The following is a 20683-nucleotide window of genomic DNA, read 5'->3' on the forward strand; positions in this document are numbered from 1 at the left end:
CACACTTATGTTTCATTAAATATCTAGGTTATATAACAAGAAAATTATTCATAACTTTATATGCTAAAAGATAAAAACCATGTAATGAAGTACAGAAAGGAAATAATAAAAAAAACAGTGATTTCAGGTTTTCAGGTATTCCATGAATGTGTGTTCACAATTTTAAATCAAACCTAGCCTTGATTTTCCCCTCCTTAATCTATTCCCATGTTTTCATTTTCATTTTTATCTTTACTCCCTTCTCTATTCTCACTAGTTTATAAATAGAAAATGAGTAAGAAACTATGGAATGGCTTAAGGGTTATACAATTTCCCTTTTCTATTCTATGTTGTACACTGTTGCCAGTACTTTTTCTAAAGAACTGTTTTCATTATCATTTCAAAACCCTGCAGAGACACCCCTACTGCTTACCTAATAAGGTCTAAATTTCATCTAGTTTTCAAAGCTCAACATAATGCTTTTGCCTATTTAATGAGCATCATTTAGCATGAAAAAAATTGAAAATTTGAAAATAATTTTTAAGATTCCCTTCATATGTAAAGCATTGTGCTATGCATTGAGCACAATAAGATAAAATTGTACAAATAAAAAAAAACAATCCTTGTCTTCAAGGATCTTGCATTTGGAATGTAGTATAACAGATTTAAATATTTGAAAGGCAACTGAGAAAGAAGCATAAATTTAGATGGGTGAGAGATCGAATGTTATGAATAGAGAGCTTTGAATAGAGAGTAGAGTTTCAGATGTTAAACTTAAGGAAATGCCACAGTAAGAGTGATGTTGAGCTATAGATCACTCCTGGCCTAACACTTCTTTGAACTTTTTTTTTGTACTTAGAATCTTTACTATTTCATTTAATACTTGATCAAGCCTTGACTTGTATTATTCTCTTCCTCCATTTTTATATATATTTTCTTAAACTAGATTATTTCTTTGAAAATTTTACTTCTATTTCTCAAAATCATATATATAGTTGACTGGAGTAGAATCAAGATATAGGTCCAAGAATCTTAGGAGGCTGATGAATAGGGAGGCCAAGTATTTTGAGGGAACATCAATATTTGTATTGAGGTCAACAAATAGGGAGGACAAGGGATAGGGTAAAAAGGAAAATCATGAGTAAGGAATATTCCTCTGGAAAAAGTAGGAAGGTTGTTCAAAAGGCAAATAGATTACAGCAACAAGGATCTAGATAGGATAGAATGAGTAATGTCAGCTGAAACTCTATGAAAAGACTTGAGTGTGATTATGGCAGGGTGAAGGGCAAGTTTCAATATCAGTAATGTAGGAGGAAATCAACCTGAGCTGCATTTACAAGACTGCATAGCGTGTTTAATGATTGCAAATTGTCCCTTCAATAAAATCTCATTTTAAATTTCACCATCCAATCAAAAATAGGTATTAGGTGACTGCAAATTATGTAACGTTACAGGCATAAGAGTCTCAACATTTCAACTGATTTAGATGAAAATGAAAGATGTAGTGTGTGTGTGTGTGTGTGTGTGTACATATATATATATATATATATATATATATATATATATATATATATATATATATATAATGTGTTCTGTGAACCATGACAATTTCATATTAAAAAAATAATTTCTGGTAATCAAGATGACAAAGTAAACAGTAAATCACCATAACTCTCCCATATTTACCTTTAAACAACCATAAAAATAGTACCCTAAACAAATCCTGGAGCAGAACCAGCAAAAGGACAAGGTGAAACAAGCTTTTAGCCCAAGAAATTTGGAAGAGTGACAAGAAAGGGCTACCTAATTAAGGTAAAAGGGGAGCTTGGTCCAGCTCTGGAACTATCCCAGCAACAAGCCCTACCTCAGCAAGCCAGGGAGAGATTCTGAGACCCAATGCAGTGGAGCAGGCAGCACCAGGATACCCCATATGCCTAAATATAGCCAGGGAACAGGTAGACTCCAGTTTCAGGAACATATGCTTCCAAAAAAATCCTTGGGCAAACAGGCAATTTCTAATAGACAGATTGCCACGTGCTTCCAGACAACTCTGGGCAAACAAATAAGGCCAAAATTCAATGACCATAGATGTTATTATGGTTAGAGAGAAGATCAAGCCACAAATTCAATAGAGGACAACAATCTCAAAATACCCAGAGACAAAATCCTAAAGAGAAAAGAAAAAGTGTAGAAAGAACTCATGAAATAACTCAGAAAGGATGTTAAAAATCATATGGGAGAGATCGAAGAAAAGTTGGAAAAAAGAAATTATATTAATGCAAGAAAATTATGAGAAAAGAGTCAGGAGTTTGGAAAATGAAAACAACTACTTAAAAAGTAGAATAAAACATCAAGAATAAATCAAACAAATTCAAAGGAATAAAAAAGAGTAGAAGAATAACAACTGACCTAGAAAATAGACTTAGAAGAGATAATCTCAGAAACTTTGGACTCTCTGAAGTCCATAATCACAAAGCAGACCTGAAGAGCATGTTTTTTGTTTGTTTTTGTTTTCATTTACCTGTGAATATAATTTTTCATAATTATATTTGTAAAATATTGAATTTCAAATGTTTTCTCCTTCCTCATCTTCCTCCTTTCTTTCCTGTCCCTCCCCAAGACAGCAAGCCATTCGATATAAGTTATACATTTAGAATCATGTCAAACATATTTGCATATTAGTAACGTTAGAAAGAATTAGAACAAAAGTGGAAAATTATAAGAAACCAAAAATAATAAATATTTAATTATTAAAATAATAAGTTTTTAACTTCATTCAAACTCCATAGCTCTTTCTCTGGATGTGGAAAGTATTTTCTATCACAAGTCTTTTGGAATTGTCTATGATCGTTGTTTTCCTGAGACTTTACCCATCATAGCTGATCATCATACAATGTTGCTGTAATTATCTACATTGTTCTCCTGGTTCTGTTCTCTTCACTTGGCATCAATTCATACTAGTCTTTTCAGATATTTATGGAATTTGTCTGTTCATTATTTCTTATACAGCAATAGTATTCCTTTGTTAGTGATCTCTTTGGGATATCAACCTAGAAGTAGTATTGCTGAATCAAAGGATATGCACAGTTTTATTGCCCTTTGGGCATAGTTTCAAGCTAATCTCATGAATGGTTAGATCACTTCACAAAGAGTGCACTAGGATCTCAATTTTCTCAAATCCACTTCCACATTTATTTTTTTTTCCTTTTCTGTCATATTAGTCAATCTGTTAAGTGTGTGGTACTACGTCAGAGTTGTTTTAATTTTCGTTTCTCTGATCAATAGTGATTTAAAGCATTTTTTTCATATGACTATAAATACCTTTAATTTCTTCATCTGTAAACTACCTTTATATGTGCTTTAAACATTTATTAAATGGGAAATTATTATTCTTATAAATATGACTCAATTTTCTATATCTTTTAGAAATGAGACTTTTATCAGAAACACTGGCTATAAAAATTGGATTCCAGCTTTCTGATTTTCTTCTAAGCTTGGTTGCATTGGATTTGTTGTATAAAAAATATCTTTTTGATTTAAGGCTATTATAAGTATCCATTTTGCATTTTAAAAGGTTCTCTATCTCTTGTTTTGTTTTCCTCTGGAGGGCAACTTTCAAGAAATTATCCAGGGAATCTGCCTTGATATTCTGGAACTAGTGGGCAAAATAGGCATATAAAGAATCCTCAATCACATCAGGAAAGAGATGTCCAAACAAAAACTCCATGGTACATTATAGTCAAATTTCAGAATCCTCTGCTCAAGGAAAAAAATACTGTAATTGACTAGAATAAACAGTTCATAGATCATGGAGCCACAATCAGATTAAATAGGATTTAGCAATTACCACATTCAAGGATGAAAGATTACAAAATATGATATTCTAGAAGACAAAGGAACTAGAATTTCAACCAAGAATTACCAATCCAATGAAGTTAAACATAAATATTTCAGGGAGGAAATGTTCAATCAGTGAAATAGCGAAATTTCAAGCTTTCATAAGGAGATCATAAGTAAACCAAAATTTTGATCTGCCATATCAAGATGAAAGAGAATACTAAAAAGGTAAAAGAAAACATAATGCATTCAATGAAGCTGAAATGTTTATGTCCCTACATGGAAGAATGATACTTGTAATTCTTAAAAATTGTATCCTTCATAATACAATTAGAAGAAATATATATATATATATATATATATATATATATATATATATATATATATATGGGATTGGTATGAGACAAATTGAAGAAAATGACATACAAATATTAAGGAATAAGAAAGAGGAGTACACTGAGTGTAGAAGGTAGAGAGAGCAAACTTATTTCAAATTAAGATTAAAGACCTATTAGAGTAGAGGGGAAAATAGGAATGTCTGTGTCACTTGGACCTTATTCTCATTAATATTGGTTCAAAGAGGGAAGTATATATGTAATAATTGAATATAAAAATCTGTCTTAACCTAACAGTGAAGTAGGAATGCAGGAGATTAAATAAAAGTGGGGGTTTATGCTTGACAGAAGTGAGAGCAGATCAGGAGATGTGATAGATACAAGTCAAACACTGGTAGACAATGAAAGGTTGAAAGGAAAAAGAAGACCAACAAGAGGAAGAAAAGGATGGAGGAAAATGCACATAGTAATTTTAATGAGAATGTGAATGAGATGAAACCCTCCTATAAAATGGAATTGGTTAGTAGAATGGAAGAAAAATCAGAATCTTACAAAAATATACTTTAAAAAAATTACACTTAAAGCAGAGGACATACACAGAACAAGAGTCAGAGGCTGGAGCAGAATCTTTTATGCTTTAGCTATATTAAAAAAAAGAAAAAGAAAATAAATGTCAGATAAAGCAAAAGTTAACCTAATTAAAAGAGATAAGGAAGGAAACTACATCTTGCTAAAAAATGTGCCATTGGCTATGAATCCTAAATATATATGTATCAAAAAGTATAGCATACAAATTCTTTTATTTTTAGAAATCAAAACAGTTTTAATAGGCAAACTCAAATTAAGGTTTTACATTGGCAGGTATACTTTATTTTCTATGACATGTGTCTGAAAAGATGTTAAGATCAGATTTTTGAAAGTCAAATCATGAAAATGCTTGATGCCACAAGATGGGGAGGGAAGCAAAGAATTCACCTCATTTTTTTTTGTTTACTTGCTTTGTAAATCTGGATTTTCATATATTGAGTTTTATTTTATGGGGATGTACCATGAGGACAAAAGGATGCAGAAAGCAGAAAAACTGCCTTTTGTTCCAGTCACTGTCCACAACAGTCCTTCTATAAGACTAGATGACTCCTCATGTGTTCCCCCATGAATCATATGCATGAATGACTAGTAGCATCTGAATTCTTAAAGGGGAAGTTAAGTAACAGGTTCATGTCCAAACAAGAGATAGAGAGCTTTAGAAATGGAAAAGAGATAATATTGATTAAATTAAATTATAAAGATTTTTTTACCAAGAAAATCAATATAAGCAAGATTAGAAGGAAAATAGAAAGTTGTCAAACAATTTTTCTAGCAAGTGTCTTTGATAAAGGCCTCATTTCTCATATGCACACACACATATTATATATGGAGAGAGAGAGAAAGAATTGAGTCAAATTTATAGCAATGTAATTCATTCCCTAATTAATAAATGATAAAAGCAAATGAACCTCTAGTTTTCAGATGAAGCAATCAAATTATCTACAGACATATGAAGAAGTGCTCTACATCACATTTGATTAGAGAATTGCAAATGAAAACAACTCTGAAGTAAAACATCATATCTATCCAAATGACTAATATGACAGAAAAAGAAAAATATTAGAGAGGATGTGGGTAAACTAGGGCATTAACACCATATTGGTGAAATTGTACACCCATCCATCCATTCTGAAGAGCAATTGGGAATTATAACCAAAGGGTAACATGCATGTACATACATATTATCACCATTACTATTCAGTATAGTATTAGAAATTCTAGCTGTTTCAGTAAGAGGAGAAAAAGAAATTGAAAGAATAAGAATTGACAATGAGGAAGTAAAGCTTTCACTCTTTGCAGATGATATGATGGTATATTTAGAGAACCCAAGAAAATCATCCAAAAAATTCCTTGAAACAACAAATTCAGCAAAGTAGCAGGATATAAAATAGACCCACAAAAATCATCAGCAATAAAGTGCAAGAGGAAGAAATAGAGAAATTCCATTTCAAAGAACTATAGACCACATTAAATACTTGGGAATCTATCTCCTAAGAAAAACACAGAAACCATATCAACACGAGCACTTCTCTCCCATCTAAAGTCAGATCTAAATAATTGGATAAATGTCAAATACTCATGGTTAGGTCAAGTTAATATAATAAAAATGACAATTCTGTGCAAATTAAATTTCTTATTCAATGCCATACCAATTAAACTGCCAAATATCTACTTTAATGAGCCAGAAAAAAATAGTAACAAAATTCATCTGGAACAATAAAAGATCATTAATAGCAAGGGAACTGATGGGGAAAAAAGAGTAAAATAAGGTAGTCTAGCTCTACCAGATGTAAAACTGTACTATAAAGCAGCAATCATCAAAACTGCCTTGTACTGGTTAAGAAATAGAGTAATGGATCAGTGGATTAGGATAGGTTCAAAAGAAACCGCAGTAAATATCTACAGCAATTAAGTATTTGACAAACCCAAAGACATCAATTTCTGGGATGAGAACTCTATTTGACAAAAATTGTTGGGAAAACTGGAAAATATTATGGCAAAACCTTGGCATAAAGCTACATCTCACATCCTATACCAAATTAAGATCAAAATTGGTACTGGATTTAGACTTAAAGGGTGACACCATGGATTAAGACCAAGAAATTCTCTATCAGATCTCTACAGAAAGTCAATAAATTTATTACCAAACAAGAATTAGAGTACATTATAAACTACAAAATGAATGATTTCTCTATATTAATTTTTAAAATTATGTACTAATAAAATCTCCAAAATTAGGAGAACAGAAAACTGGGAAACAAGTTTTACAAATAGGTGTTCTGATAAAAGTCTCTTTTCCAAATTATATAGAGAATTGCATCAAATTCATAAGGTAACATGTCATTCCCCAATTGATAAATGGTCAAAGGATATTAATGGACAATTTTCAAATGAAGAAATTAAAGCAATATATATGTATATATATACTCATATAAAAAAGTTCCAAATCATTATTGATTTGATAAATGCAAGTTAAAGCAACAATGGTAACAATGATTACTAGCTAACCTATCAGATTTTCTAGGATGAGAAAAAGGGAAAATGATCAATGTTGGAAAGATTGTAGAAGTATTGGGACATTGATGCATTGCTGGTGGAGTTGTAAATGGATCCATCCTTTCTGGAAGGCAATAGGGAACTATGTCCAAAGAGCAATAAAACTTTTCCTACCCTTTGATCCAACAATTTTAATTCTACATCTATATCCAGAAGACATTATAAAAAAGGGAAAAGTCCTACATGTTCCAAAGTATTCATAGCAGCTCTTTTTGTAATGGCAAAGAATTGGAAATTGATGGGATGCCCATCGATTGGGGAATGGCTAAACAAGTTATGGTACATGAATACAATGGAATATTATTGTCTATAAGAAACCATAAATGGTTAGACTCTAGAGAAACATGGAATGACTTACAGAATCTGATGCTGAGTTAAGGGAGTAAAACCAAGAAAATAATGTGTACATCAAGAACAACATAGTGAGTTGAACAATCTTGATGGAAGCAAGCTCCTCTCAACAATTCAGAGAACTAGAGCAAAACTGTATTTGAGTGAGGTGATGGGGTTGGGGAAGGGAGGGTGGAAGGAAATGCTATAAGGTAAAGATACACCTGTGCATATGGATGAAAACAAATTAATTAATTAATTAAAAAGAATAACCCTGTGTATACCCTTTGACCCAGCAATACCACTACTAGATCTCAGTCCAAAGAGATTTTTAGAAAGGAAAAAGGTCCTACATGTGCAAAATACATTTATAGTGGCCCATTTTGTGGTGACAAAATATTGGAAACTGAGGGCATGCCCCTCAGTTTGGGAATAGTTGAACAAGTTTTGGAATATGAATGTAATAGAATACTATTGTGCAATAAGAAATGATGGACAGACAGATTTCAGAAAAACCTAGAAAGATTTGTATGAATTGATGCAATGTGAAATAAGCAGAAGCAGGAAAAGGTTGTACATAGTATTAGCAACAATGTGGGCTGATCAAGATAAATGACTCAGTTCTTCTTAGGAATACAATGATTCAAAACTAGTAAAAAACATTGATAAAGAAAAATGCTATCCACATTCAGATGAAGAACTAATTGACTCTGAATGTAGATTGAAGCATACATTTTCCCCTTTATTATTTTTCATATTTTTCATTTTATCTTTTTTTTCATAATTACAACTAATGCAGAAATATGTTTGATATGGAAGCATGTGTATAAGCTCTATCAGGTTGCCTACAATTTTAGGAAGAGGGTTGACAAAGGATGGAGAGAGAAATATTTAGAATACAAAAATCATGTAAAAGAGAAGGCTAAAAATTTCTTGTCTTGTAATTGGGAAAAAAATAAATAGAACAAAACTCAAAAAAGCTTGTATGCCTGGAAAAGGAGTTGGGCTAATTATGCAGTGAGAGTAAGACATAAAAGTTGATGGGGGCTCAGGTGTTGCCATCTAATCCATAAGATTTTTAATAAATTTCCACTGCTTTGGGTAGATCACTTAAGATTTATATTGAAGATTTACAAAGACATCAAAAAAGGATTACACAGAAGTAATAAGGTGAATAAATTGCCATTTATACTGAGAAAATATTTATATTGATGTTGTCCTGAATCCATTCATTTAATTACTATTTCAAAATAATTGCTTGGCTGTTTAAACTAATGTAGAAACCATTACACATCTATTAGCTCTGCTCTTTGAAATCGTATCCTTGAGAGGCCATATCCATATTCAAATGATGTTGCCATCGTTAAAAATTGCTTTCAAAGTTAAATTTATTTTTTCTCTTATTTTTATAAGCATTTATTTCTCATCTCCTTTCCCTCCCAAGTAGACAATAATACCAAAAAGATTAAGAATACCCTCTTAAAAATATGTAATTTTGAATTTTGAGCAATTCAAATTGCCACTTTGACCACATTTGGAAATATATATATATATATCTCATTCTACAATTTTAGGTCCATCTTTTTAGGTTTCATTCCTCATGGGTTCTTTGATGATACTTGTCATTTCATTGATGAGAGTTCTAAAATTAATGTTCTCAATTAAAAATAGTCAGGCATTCTAATTTTTGATATTTTCTGTCTGAAATTCTCCTGGTTTTCCAGTTTCAGGCCCCTCCTATGAAACTTTATTGATCCCTGGTTACAATCTATGTTAACATAGGTAATGTTTTGGGGTTCTTTATTATCATTGTCTCAAAGTAAAAATAAAGAGGGAGGAGAAAAAGTAAAAGTCATCAGAACTGGTTTGTCTATTGTAAAGATGTTACAATATTAAACCTTAATCAACTGTCCTTTAAGGTGATTCTTAAAAAGGAGCTTCATAAGTATTCTGAGCAATGGTTATAGCCCATCAAGGTTATTGATATGAGTAATGATAGTATTCATTTCTTTGTGTAACATTGGTTGCTTGTTTAAACCATTTCATTAGTTTATGACCACCAATACCATTTCATTATTTCAAAAATAATTTATAAAAACAAACACAAACAAAAGTTATGACCGAGGGAATGTCAAGCTACTCTGCTTCAAAGAGGGAAAACCATGACTTTTGGTTAAGATGAAAAAACTTTTGATTTTGTGGATGTGGATGAAACTCAGGCCCTTTGTATCTTTAGAATTTGACCACCATTAAAGTCAAAGTTTTAATGACTTGAAATAATGAAAGATTTAAGGTGGGAAAGAATCATATTATGAAAAATTTAAATGTTGGATAGCTAGGTGGCTCAGTGCATGGAGCACTGTCCCTGGAGTCAGGAGGCCCTGCATTCAAATTCAGCCTCAGACACATTAACCCCTTTGCCTTACAAAAATAACCCAAAATAAAAAAGAATTTAGGTATAATTAAGGCTCAAGTCATACATTTTAAAGATATGTCTTAGCTTCCCCATAAGTGTCTTTGAAGATATCTGCAAAATCTTCACAGAGATGACTTTCTGAATTCCATAGTCCTGGTGAATTTATTCTCTTATGTTCTATTTCATTGTATTTCAAAGAAAATCATTTATACTACCTTCTTCACAAGATTATTGTGAGGATCAAATGAGGCAATATATGTATTTTACAAACCTGATAGCTATGTTTCATTATCCTTATCTTACAGATGAGATAACAGACTAAGGGAAAGCGAATGATTTTCTAAGTCACAATGCTCACAAATTTTAGAACCAAATTTTTGAACCTAGATCTTTGCATAAGTCCTAAACTCTTTGTATTATAATATATTATGTTAGTAAAATAAGATCAGATTGTGAAAATCTTATATATTACAGCCTGAAAGTACAATAGTAAATAAACTGTGATTGCTTACAGTGCTATATTACTTGATTTATGCATATTTTAGAAAGTTGGGTGTTTTATATGTGTATAATTTATATGATTATAATATTTTACATGCATATTACCCTTACTTTTAAAGAATTTAATAATGAGCTAGGAAGGACAGTTATTATTATGCTATTTTACAGACTGAGATAAAAGAATTTTAAATAGCTTCCTCAAAGTTACAAAATTACTAAGTTCCAAAGCCTGGAAACAGAATCTAGATACTCTGACTGCTAATTCACTTTCCATTGTGGCAAGATTATTTTTCCTTTCATTCAATTCAGTACAGTGTTTATGGATATTTCTATAAATCATGAGGCATCAGGCCCTTAATCAGATCTCCTCCATAGCATAAAATCAGATTTGACCACGGTTGGTTGTGGGTACAAACACTGTCATATGTTTGATTTTTCAATGCACGGTTCAGAGTGCTTTACAGAGGTGGTAGGGTTCTCTACAACATCCTGAGGAGTATTCAGAAAACTTTGTTTTAAAATAGGAGATATGGAACCTACAATAAATCATACCAATTCAGTTGAAATGAGATAAGTATATCAATGTACCTAGACTAGTCTCCTGATTCCTCGTCCAATACATTGATCTGTTGGGTTGAAAAGACTATAAATAGGGTGGCTACTTCAATATATGATGATTATCTAGTGGTTCATTATTTCAAATGTATTTCCTAAATAATAATAATATTAATATTTTTTATTTTTTCAATTGCAACAATTTAGTTGTTTTATTACTTCAAATGATCTAACACATTGACACACATTCTACAGGAGCTGATTGATTTTTTTTTAAATCAAGAATGATCTGTATTGGATGCTGTTTGTTGTTAATTTTCAGTAGTTTTAATAAGCCATATCTTACTCTTTGTCAGACTTTGTCTTTCTTGTCAGACCTATTAGAGTGGTTTATCATTTTCTTTTCTAGCTAATTTTACAGATGAGTAAACTGAGGCAAATGGGATTAAGTGACTTGTCTAGGATCCTACACACAGTAAGAGTCTGAGACCAGATTTGAACTCAAATCTTCCTAAATTAAGGCCCAGTATTCTATCTACAGTACCACCTAGATTTTGTGCAATCAAAAGCAAACAATATTTCCCACTTAAATAATAGGATTTACTTTTTCTACTGCCTTAACTGATACATTTCCTGTCATTTTAGTGCATATGATCATATTAACTAGATGTTTTATATCATAAAGACTGAAAGTACCTGATTCAAGTGCAACCCTGGTCATTTAAGAAGCTATCTTAAATTCCTATGAAAGAAAGTTTTCCTTACTAGACAAAATTTAAAAGAAAATATCTAGTGTAGGAGTAAAGTATTTCACATGACTTTCCAAACCATTTCTTTCCCTGCCATTTATCTACCCACTGCAACAGAAAACAAAAGAAAACAGAAACAAAAATAAAGAAACAAAACCCCCAACACAGAAGCCATATCTGACAACTATATGCAATATTTTATACCAGTAATCCTCTACCTCTCCACCTAGCATAGAATTTCTATACCTGTACTCTGATGTCATGATTAGCTATTAAAGCTTATCAAAATTTGATGATATTTCTTTTCTATTTTTATGTTATTACAAATGTATATATTGATCTTCATGACCCTTATTTCCTTTTTTATCAGTGAAAATAGGTATTCCATGCTTTTTTGACTTTTTCATACTTATTGCTAAACATAAATCTTGTTTTCAGTTTTCTTCTCAACATGTTTTGAAAGCAGCAACAACAAAAAGTCAACAAAAAAACCAAACTTTATCTTTTAATTTAGGAATTTCCTCATATTATAGTGCATCAAGTATTTCTAGGTTTTATTCCTATACCAGTAGTTCCAATGTGTTTTGTTTGCTCAGCAAATTCTTAATAAACTTTAATATATGTAATGTAATAAAGTATGCAAACATATGTTGAAAAACAAGGGAGGGGACTATTAATTGCGCCCCATTTTAAATATAGCTCACTGCTGTTAATTGGCTTTCTTAAAGCAGATGAGATTTTCATATGGATTATAAACATCAAGATTTTTTAAGTTGTTATATATCAACATAGTATAATATTTGATTTTTAATAGTTAACTTGAGATAACTAAGTAATTGCTATGAACTATATTGAGCTGAAAATAGGAAATACATTTTCTGCAAAAAAGTAATTTTTATAAAAGTAGATTATAGCATATTTTGTTTAAGGGAAATTCTAGGTTGCATTTATGATCTATATTCCAAAGTGCTCCCAAATCAAACCAACATGGTAGATATGATCTGACTTTTGTCACAGTTCTGCTAATAGCTCTTTCTGTGAATTTAATATTCACTCACATTAAATAACTTCAAAAATTCCTTCAAAATGTAAAATTCTCTGCTTAAAATTATTTCCACCTCTCCAGAAGTCCAACTTCTAAAATCACTTCAATTACTCTAATCTTCTAAATTGCCAAAGCAGTCTTCTGTACTCATTGATTTTTGATTGTTCTCTTATTCTTTGAGCATTATCTAGATATCACAATATCATACAAACTATCTACATATTTATTTTGATACCTTTAACTAGATGACTTGCCTTCTTGTTTTTTAGTCTTCCATTTCGAGAATTTCCATTTCAAGAATTTCAAAAATTCCATGTCCTATAGGGAGCCATTCTTTGCTAATATTAATTCTCTGTAAAGCAATGCGTTCTTTATCATTACCATGTGACTGCACTTAGACTTTGATTTCTGGTTATTATACAATTTGTTTAATCCCTATGTGTAATTGATGCTTCTGTTTAACATATTTTCTTAGCTTCATTTTTTTCCATTGATATATGATGTAAAAAAAAGGACCCATTTATTTTGTACTGTATAAATGCTTCATATAATTCTAAATCATGTGATAGAATAAAAACTTTAGAGTGAGAAGGTATTTATCAAGCATATAGTTCAACCATCTGATTTTATTTTTGAGGAAAACAAAGGGGAAGATCATAAATGGCAGAAAGAGGATTCACACTCAGGTCTTCTGTCTCTCTGAATCAAGAGATTGTAGCTCTAAACTATCCTATTCATCTATATGTGCCAAATAATTGCTTGCTTCCTAAAGCAAGTGGTGTAAAGAAAGAAATTTCTAGCTCTCTATAGTAGATGTCTTAAATAATAAAATGGTCTCCTTATTCTTCAACAGGTCATTGCCCTAGTAATGGATATGTTTACTGATGTGGATATCTTCAAAGAAATAGTGGAGGCATCAACCAGAGGCATTTCCGTATACATTCTTCTTGATGATTCCAACTTCAATCACTTTTTAAAAATGACAGAAAAACAAGGATGTCAAGTTCAGAGACTCAGAGTAAGAAAATCAGTTTTTATAATGTGTATATATCATTTCAATTCAGAAATCTATGTAACATTAATACTCAATTAGATGCAAAACTCTTATCTAAGAGTTGTGGAATGTTTAATTCCAGTTAGTGTCCATATTTATTTTTTTCAGAAAATAACTCAACATACATAAATTGAAGATTTTGTGTCTTCCATTCAAGGTTGAAAAATTTAACATGTAATAAATTTATATGTCAGAAATTATCATATAATAGGTATATGAGAAATTCTTAATGATCAGTTGATAGAGTAAAACTGTGTCTATGCAACAACAAACTTAGCAGTTGCTTGTTACAATCACCTAATAGACTAGAGGAACTCTGAATGTGACTTGTTTTTAATCTATTTAGTTGAAACTTCTTTTGCTATAATTTTTTATGCAATTGACATAACCTGAAGAATATTTTGTTTGATGTGGAAAATCACTATATAAAAACTGCTACAGTTGTGTGACCTGAAAGAAGGTGGATTGTTAATGTAGCAAGAGTGAGGCATGATCAATGGGCAAACTGTTTATTCTACTTATATCCATGCATTCAATGTTTAGAGCTCTTTCTTGTTGGATGAAGCTCTTGTGGTGAATTTATGGAAGGTTTTTGAGAAGTGTCTCTACCTATTAGGGAAAACTAGATGACTCAGTGAGTAGTGTTGGGTCTATAGTCAGGAATATCTGAGCTCAGATCTGTCCTTAGCTATTTAATTAATTAGCTGTATGACCCTGGGCAAAGCAATTAACCTCTGTTTGCTTTAATCCATTGGAGAAGGAAATGACAAACAAAGAAAATTCCATGGACAGAACAGTCTACATGATCAGTAAGAACTGAACATGAATAAATGTCTGAGCAACAAAAGAGAAGTGTCTGATGGAGTGACGTATAGATGAATTGCAATATACTTTTCTGGAAGAATATTCACATAATTCATTGCAAGCACAGTTCCATCTACATACTGCAGTCTGAAAAAAATGCCAATAATATCTAGGCAATTTTATACATATATGTATACACACATAAATTTGTATGTATGCATATAAATATATATATATATATATATGTATATGTATATGTATATGTATACTCCCAAAACAGGATTCTGGCATTTTTTAATAAAAAAATATAAAGTTCAATTTTCTGGATAGGTTTTTTTAATAGTTAGAATTTTTGTATCAGAATTCTAAAATGAAATGAATGGTTTGAACCAATGACCTCTTATGTTCCATCCCTGAATTTAAGATTCCACAAATTTTTCAGTTTTAAAAATAAGATCCTTTTAACCAAAAATTTAACTTTATGTTTTATATTTTTTTAGAACATCAGAGTGAGAACAGTAAAAGGTCAAGATTATCTTTCAAAAACAGGAGCAAAGTTTCATGGGAAAATGGAGCAGAAATTTCTTTTAGTTGACTGCCAGAAGGTTATGTATGGATCCTACAGGTAAGAGCAATGTATTTGAAGGTATAATTATCATTAAATTAAAGGCCTACTCTTGTGGCCTACTCTTCCACAGTTTCATAAGCAATGTTCAATAAAAATTATAGTTTCTCAAAGTACCTTATATACAATAGTTTGTTTGAGATCCAACAACCCTCTTGGAGAAAAGGAGGGAGCATTATTTTCATTTTACTATTGAGTAAACTGAGAGACTTGTACTAATTAAGGCATCTAGGAAACATAACCAATAGAGTATTGGGTCTGAAGTTATGAAGAACTGAGTTCAAATCTAAATTCAGATACGTTGCTACTCATGTGACCCTGAGTAATTCATTTAACCTTTGTCTGTTTTATTTTCCTCTTCTGACAAATTAGAATAAAAGTAGCACCTTACAGCAGATGGAGTTTATTTGTAAATCTTAAAGCACCATATTGAAGTTATTCATTTTGAGATGATAAGGAGGAAGAAGGGGACAAAACTTCTCCAGAGTAATCTAGTCAGTGAGTCTCAGAGGCTGAATTCTACCCTATGTTTCATGATTCAGAGTCTACAACTTTATCCATCACTCCATGACACCCAGACTTGAGTTCATATCTTGACTTTGACACTTACTATGTGGGAGATGCTGGACAAGTCACTTAGCTTCTCAGTTCTTTATCCAATTTTCTAAAATTATGAATGGCAGAGTAAATAGTAGTCTCTGGAAAAGTTTAAAATAAGTTTGTAGCAATGCTCTACAGAAGGTGAACAACTGGTGCCTAGAGAAAAACTAAGATCAAAAGAATACCTTCAACTTTTCTAAATTGTCCAAGCATTCAGGATATCTTAATACTATGTGAATAACATTATGTAGAGTTTATACATAAAACATTATATGATATAGGAAAAAGTGCACTGGGGAATCAAAGATTCAACATTAAAATTGTGTCTCTCATAGAACTTGCTCCATTTTGTGACTGGGGGCAAGTCACTTACATTCTTTGGGTCTCTTGTTTCTTCAGGAAGTGATAGAGTTGGTTTAGATGGCCTTTAGATGCCCCTCCCCCCCAGCTCTAAATCTGTGCTCCAAGAGCTTTCTGAAACAAATCCTTCACTTTCTTTATCCTACTCACTCCACCCAAGGTCATTAACTCCCCTCTTTTTTATAATAAAATATCATCTCAACTTCTATAGTTAATGCCTTAAATATCATACTTCCTAATATTTTATTTTTATAAAAAACAAACTAGACAGAAATACTCAATTACATAAAAATTTAAAAAATAAAATTGTATATGAATCTATGAATTTAGGAAATTACACTTCCAAAGAATAAAATTTCCCTTCCCCTACTCCATCTTTATGTGATTATGACACATTGTTGCCAATACTGGTCTGCCCCGGTCTCATTTTTCTACTCCTCAGCAATGTAACTAGGTTCTGCGAATAAATTCACGCAACTTTGCTAACTTGGTTCTTATTCTCTGGTCATATCACTTTCCTTCTTCATTAAGATTCTTGTCACATTACCTCTATCATTTGAAACCTTAATGAGAATTATGCCCCTACCTACAACCAATTTTTATTTATACATGATTACCTCTTATTTTAAACTGAAAATATGGAGAACATGAGGTTTGAATTCTCTCAATTATAACCCCTTATTTACCCTCACTGACTTGTTTGCTCTTTCTTTGAAACCTCACTCCTAACAAGTAAGCAAACATATCTTGAGTATACAGCTTCTGGGTACAAGGTTATGTGTCTTTTCTCAAAAGTAAATACCTCCTTGTCCTTTGCATTCCATTATTTTCCATTTCTTAAAGGTCCTTTCTAGTAAATATGCTTAACTTTTCATACTCTATTATGTTTAATATACTAAGGTCAAATAAAATAAGGTGCAAAATGTTTTTAGAAGTCTTCAAAAGCTATTGTAAGTTGAAGTAGAATAATGTGGTGGATGGGGAACTGTACAGGAGAACAGTCAGGAGAAATGTTTCCTTAGTCATTTACAGGCAATGTAGCCCTTAACATAAAACTTATCCTTTATCTGCCTCAGTTTACTCATATATTCATACTCACGCTCATTTTAAGACTTCTAAGCTCCTTTTCAGCTTTAAAAATCTGGGATCCTTTTAGAGCATAGGTGTCAAACCTTTTAGGTCTTCTCATTGCATTGACCAACAAAAACTTTTAAAGGACTGCATATAGAATTCAATTTTTATTTACGAATGCAATGTAACCCATCTTATCAATAATGATAAAATGTAATAATGCCACATGAATGGGCTTTGCAGCCCACGGGCTGTGGATTTTAGATAATCTTTGATTTCCTTCTCCATTTGCCATTTATGCTTTTAAACTTGTGCAGATCTTTAAAACTCCTGAACAATTTTAAAATTTCAATTAGTTTTTAACTTTATTCTTTTTGTGTCTCACACTATTAAATCCAGCATTAAGTATCTTTTCCATCTCTAATATCAAATTCTGTTTATTTTATTTTCATGGCATCTCCTGTTTCCATTTTCTTCTCTAATTGTAATACCCAGTTATATCCTGCATGTTCTCTCACTGTTCATTCTCTCCCCTTGACAATTTATCCTACCCATTTTCTACCTCTGCAATCTTTATTTTGAATTTTACAATTTTCCCCCTAATCTTGCTTCCCTCCCCCACCACCCACAGAGGGAAGTTTGTTAGTCTTTACATTGTTTCTATGGTATGCATTGATCTAAGTCGAATGTGATGAGAGAGAAAACATATCCTTTTTTTTTAGGTTGTTTTTTTTTTGCAAGGCAAATGGGGTTAAGTGGCTTGCCCAATGCCACAGAGCTAGGTAATTATTAAGTGTCTGAGACCGGATTTGAACCCAAGTACTTCTGACTCCAAGGCCGGTGCTTAATCCACTATGCCACCTAGCCGCCCGAAACCATATCTTTAAGGAAAAAACCTACCATTCATGTTCACTTCATTTTTCTGGAATACAACATCCCAACACCTTTCTCTTTGACTGTGTACTATTTTTCCAAGTTTGGAATGCTCTCCCCTAACCATCACCAAAACACATATAAACACAAAATCTTAAAATACTTAATTTCCTTAAGACTGAATTCAAGTTGAATTGAGCCTCTACAAGGCCTTTTTTAGTTTATATGCTGCTAGTTCTATTTCTATTTTGTGTATTTCTGTATATTATATTTATTCTGATTTAATCATGTTATCTCCCCTGTTAGAATATAAGCTCTTTGAGAAGTGGAATTATTTTTCTTTTTTCTTTTTTCATCCTCAATGATTATTAGTCCTCATGTCACTTAATAAATACTTATTGATTAATTTACTTTATGAACTCCTTCTTCACCTTTACCTATCAAAAAGCATTTCCTCTAAGGTTTGAATGAAGTGCCATGCCCTCCATGAAGTCTTTTATGATCTTTTACACTTTGCATTGTAACATCCTTATTTATTTTCATGTGTGATGCTGCCATTATATTAGAAAGCTCCTTGATAGTAGGGATGATATTGTTCTTATTTTTCTAACTTTAACACTAAAATTAATGTTTTATGCTTAGTAGATGCTAGGTTAACATACCTTGTTCTTGTCAGTCTAGAATTAGCCCTCCTCTTTACATCTCCACACATTCTTACCTATCTTCCCCTATTATGATCATGTAGATTACAGTGATGATCATTTAATTCTTTAGCTCTATTCTTTCCTCCCTCCAAACTGTCATTTACACAGCTGCTAAAAAAATTCAAACATCACTATTACCTGCGTTCTCACTATCTCATAAACTTGTAATTATTGTCTCTTGACTATTTTTCACTTCAGGCTATATCACTTCCTGAAAACCTTCCCAAACCCCACTACTTGTCCCCAGGAGAAAGTGATTGATGTTTCCTGCCTCTTTGTTCTCACATTTTATCTGAACCTCTATGTCTCCCTTCAATCATAGCTATTTACATCTGTCTCCTATTCTTTATGAGAGCCTGAGGAACATGAAAAATGTCACATTTGACTAGCTCTCCCCTGGCTCCTACATATAATAACTTTGCCTAATGAATAGATGCATAAAATATAAATTCAAGTTCCTCGGCTTTGAATTCAAAACTTTTCCCATCATCTCCCAACATGGATTTAGAGCTAGAAGAAAACTTAGATGTGATCTAGTTTAGCACCTTAATAAAACTGAGGCTCAGAGAGGATTGCATCTATCTATCTGTCTATCTATCTATCTATCTATCTATCTATCTATCTATCTATCTATTTATTTTGCCCACAATTTCACAAGGAGTGTATTTCAAAGGCAAGATTCAAATATGTTCTTATTCTCTTTCATCATTATATACTGATAAAATCATCTGGATTATAAGATAAAAGGGACTATATCACCTTTTTCTTTATCTAATTGTTCTGTACCCATGGTAGTGCTTAGCATTAAATGGATATAAATGGTACTTTTATTTTATACTTCACTGACTCTCAAATATCATGCCATACTAACTTATATAGAAAAGTAACTTGAAAAGGTTCCAAAGTGTCTGAAGTGGTGACTCCATAGAAAGATTTAAAATGATTAAAATGATTCCTTTTAAACAATATCTAATCTCATTTCTGGCCTACAGTAAACATGACAATTGTTTTACTCTATGCATTCCTTTAGTGCCTTATAAGTATTGTCCCTTAAATCAAAAGTCATTGATGGTTTATTCCCCAGTGTGATTAATACTCCCTGGAAGCCACTTTTCAATTATTTTTATATTGAATATTTGTGTAGTTTTTCTTTAAGTTAGCATTTGTGACTGTTGTTCCCAAGATCTCTTGCTGCATTTTAAAGTATTCATCAAATATATTATAGTTACTCATTAAGTCAAATGATAAGATTTTTAGCCATGTCGAGATTTTATGGAACTTGCCTTCATAGAATATTATCATCTCTAGTATTCCTCAGACAAGGTTTTGCTTTTGAAAATACTGATTTGTCTCATTTTTGCTTAACTGGATATAAACATAGATATAATACAGATATAAATAATGAGTTATATAGATAAATATAGATACTCACATAGCAAAGAAAGCAATTGCTAGAGATATAAACATTTTAAATATATATGTAATATTTGATGCCAAACATTCAATGAGGTAAAAGTTTGATAAGCAAAAATGCAAGTTACATTATGAGCATTCATATTACTACTCTGTTTTAATGTGACACATTTACCTTTAAGCAATAAGAAGTAATTACAGGTAAAAACAAAGACTTGATTTGCAGTTTGTTACCATTTAATAGAGGAATGGAAAAGTTTTATTTATCAGGTCCTCTGTTACTGTTTC

General features: G+C 31.6%; 1 protein-coding gene across 2 annotated transcripts in view; it reads left to right on the forward strand.

The window, feature by feature from the left end:
• Positions 1-20683, forward strand: part of FAM83B (family with sequence similarity 83 member B) — a 123771-nt gene that overhangs the window by 89262 nt on the left and 13826 nt on the right. For both annotated transcript variants that reach the window (XM_074237238.1, XM_074237237.1), the window contains exons 3-4: positions 13745-13909; positions 15250-15374. In XM_074237238.1, the coding sequence (XP_074093339.1) occupies positions 13745-13909; positions 15250-15374 (290 nt within the window). The remainder of the gene's footprint in view (positions 1-13744; positions 13910-15249; positions 15375-20683) is intronic.

This window comes from Macrotis lagotis, chromosome 5 (assembly GCF_037893015.1).
Source record: "Macrotis lagotis isolate mMagLag1 chromosome 5, bilby.v1.9.chrom.fasta, whole genome shotgun sequence".
In the NCBI taxonomy this organism is placed as follows: Eukaryota; Metazoa; Chordata; class Mammalia; order Peramelemorphia; family Peramelidae; genus Macrotis; species Macrotis lagotis.